A 2,842-nucleotide genomic window follows, 5' to 3' on the forward strand; every position below is an offset into this window, starting at 1 on the left:
GCCATAGAAGTTATTAATAAAAATTAAAATGAATATTAAAAACTAACTACACATTAATTTAGAATATAGTTTATATTAAAGATCTCTGTAATTTATGTAAATTTATTTTTACTTCGCTAATTGTTTATTAGAGGGGAAAAAATCGTTTAGATATCGAAGTAGTACTTGTACTCCGGTGTGTTTTTAAAGCTATAGCTTAATATCATATGAATTTTTAAACTAATAATTTGTTAAATCTAATTACAGAATTATATTGTTATAACAATAAATCTGTTAATCTAACAAGTTTTCGCAAAATTAACTTATAATAATTAAACATTTCGATTCTCTGAAGAGCCCAATCAAAATCACAACGGGCTCAAAGGCCCAAAGATCTCTTTATTTTGACATTTGTTTCAACAGTCATCGGAGAGTCCGAGATTGTCCCTCCAACGGCTATTTTTTGTCATCTTCCTCGTACCGGCTACTTTTATCCTTCGTTTTCCTTCACCAATTGATCTGCGAACAGCCAACAGAGTCCAACAATCAACCATGGATTTCAACGGAAGTGAGTCAATTGGCCGTGAAGAAGAGAGAGAAAGCCTCATGATGAACACCTATGGCGGCGGAATATCGGCGGTGAAGATAGTGGAATACATGATCTCCTCAATGTCGATCGAGCTTCTCTGCAAGTTTCCCGACAACTCCGCTTTCGATTTCGACTATACCCAGAGCTCAATTTGGTCTCCGTTAGTCCCTCATCCTTCAAATCCATCGTCCCCAGCACCGGAGTTACAGAGGAAGCTTTCCTATGAAGATGACAACCACGGCGGCGATGATATGGTTTGTCACGGTAGCAGCGGCGGAGAAACCGTGAGGAAATTGAAGGAAAATGTAAAGAACAAGATTGCAGATTCGTGTGTGTTTAGTTGCTTCAAAATCCAGCACAATTTCAGCAATAAGAAGACGCCGATGAAGAGAAGGAGTGGTACTTTCAGAGGGTATAATCAATTGGGATCGATTTGTTCGAATTCATCCGGTGTGGTTGCAGATTCTTCAAGTTCTTCCCCAATTCAAAGCAAGGTGAAGATTACCTATAGATATTCTTGATTCAATTATGTAAATCTCTTTCAAAATTGGAGTAATTTTCTGAAAGTCTTGTGGGTTTTGATGAACATGAAACAGGGGTGGAAGAAGGTGTTGAAAGCGGCATCAAAGCAATTCAAGAAGACAATGAAGAAGAAAGAGTCCGTTGCTCATCTCAAGCTATCACATTATGATTATTATTATTGATTATTTCTAACTTATTAATTTTTTTTTATTGGAAGAAATTAGATTTATTTATGGTAAAACTCTTTTTCACAAGAACAACTTGTATTTCATGCAGAAAGTTGTGTAATAATGCTATGAGTTTAACGGGTATATTGGAATAAAAATATGAGTAAATTACATGAACGGCCCTCTTGATTTAGGGTAATATGCATGTTTGGTCCTTATATTTTTTTAACTTGCACAATCTCTATGGTATGTTTTTGTTGCTTGGTACTTGAATGATATAAAAAGATTGTTTTGCCCTTAATAATTTATTTATTTCATACATATATATATATATATATATATATATATATATATATATATATATATATATATATATATATATATATATATATAATCTAATTGGTCCTGCACTCCCGCCCACCATATTATACTCCGGCTACAATGTTCCTCCGGCTAAAATGAAGTAGATTCTGACATTCAACAAAATCGTTAAAACTTGAACTAGAAAGGACCCTAAAGCAAACCATAATATCAACTTGAAAACTTAATGAAAATCGATGTACTTGAAATTAAAATCGAGACTGAAATTGAAATCAAATATGAAATTAAACTTGAAACTGAAATTAGACTTGAAAGTGAAATGAAACTGGAACCTGAAACTTAAAATAGATCATGAAACTCAAAATGTAACTTGGAACTGAAAATCAAACCTAATTGGTGTTGTAGAGTTGGTTTAGACGTTGGCAATGGTAAAAGGGTGGCGGTGAACTACGCTCCTACCAATGATGGTGGCATCAAAGACGTTGAAATGAAGGAGAATTGAGCATGTCGTCATTATGCTTCAAGAATCGTCCTCCTTTGAGAAAAAAAATCATGCATAAATCGATGAAACTTGAAACTAAAATCGAGACTGAAACTGAAATCAAATATGAAAACCAAAATCAAATCTAAATTCGAACCTGAAACTGGAATTAGACTTGAAAATGAAATGAAATTGAAACCTGAAACTAAAAACTGAACATGAAACTCAAAATTCAACTTGAAACTGAAAATTGAACCTAAATCAAACATAACTGTTGGAAAAGATCGTTTGGATTTAAGAAAAGTTCGCTTAGATTTATCCATGGTTTGGTTAGTTTATTTCTTATCCCTAAAATCATATTTCAACCGTATCTTTAATTAGAATGAATAAATCTGTCAGTTCAAGAAATCTCTCTTCTGATTCAAAATCGTGGTGTAACGTGTCGAAATGGAATGACCTTTTTATTTATTATTTATCGTAAATGAGTGAAGCATTACACATAGTATGCCCGCCCCCCATCAGCGTATTTTTTTTACACCCCATAACTCTTCCTCATCCATGATGGGGCATAATAGCAGAGCAAGTACAAGTATTAGTAGCATAACAAAAAAGCGTTCCTCGTCGTTAATATGTTTGCTCGCGGCAATTGTAGCCTCTCGAGAGAATCGATGACTACATCTTTGTAGGGTTGGTTTGGACGTTAACAATGGTAAAAGGGCAGTGGTGAACTATGCTTCTGTCAATGATGGCGGCATGAAAGACATTGAAATGGAGGAGAATCGA

The 2,842-nt window shown here is 34.3% G+C and overlaps 1 protein-coding gene across 1 annotated transcript; it reads left to right on the forward strand.

The window, feature by feature from the left end:
• Positions 1–250: 250 nt before the first annotated feature.
• LOC111881430 (uncharacterized) lies at positions 251–1,434 on the forward strand. Its single transcript, XM_023877825.2, has 2 exons — positions 251–1,062; positions 1,165–1,434. Exons 1-2 carry the CDS (start codon positions 532–534, stop codon positions 1,270–1,272), a joined length of 639 nt encoding a protein of 212 aa, XP_023733593.1. The 5' UTR covers positions 251–531; the 3' UTR covers positions 1,273–1,434.
• The last annotated feature ends 1,408 nt before the right edge of the window (positions 1,435–2,842 follow it).

Source organism: Lactuca sativa, chromosome 1 (genome assembly GCF_002870075.4).
Source record: "Lactuca sativa cultivar Salinas chromosome 1, Lsat_Salinas_v11, whole genome shotgun sequence".
Classification (NCBI taxonomy): domain Eukaryota; kingdom Viridiplantae; phylum Streptophyta; class Magnoliopsida; order Asterales; family Asteraceae; genus Lactuca; species Lactuca sativa.

Excerpts from the sequence above, each read along its gene's own strand:
- LOC111881430 (XM_023877825.2), top strand. The coding sequence starts at position 532 with ATGGATTTCAACGGAAGTGAGTCAATTGGCCGTGAAGAAGAGAGAGAA. Across the intron at positions 1,063-1,164 it reads CTTCCCCAATTCAAAGCAAG|GGGTGGAAGAAGGTGTTGAA; the intron begins GTGAAGATTACC and ends AACATGAAACAG.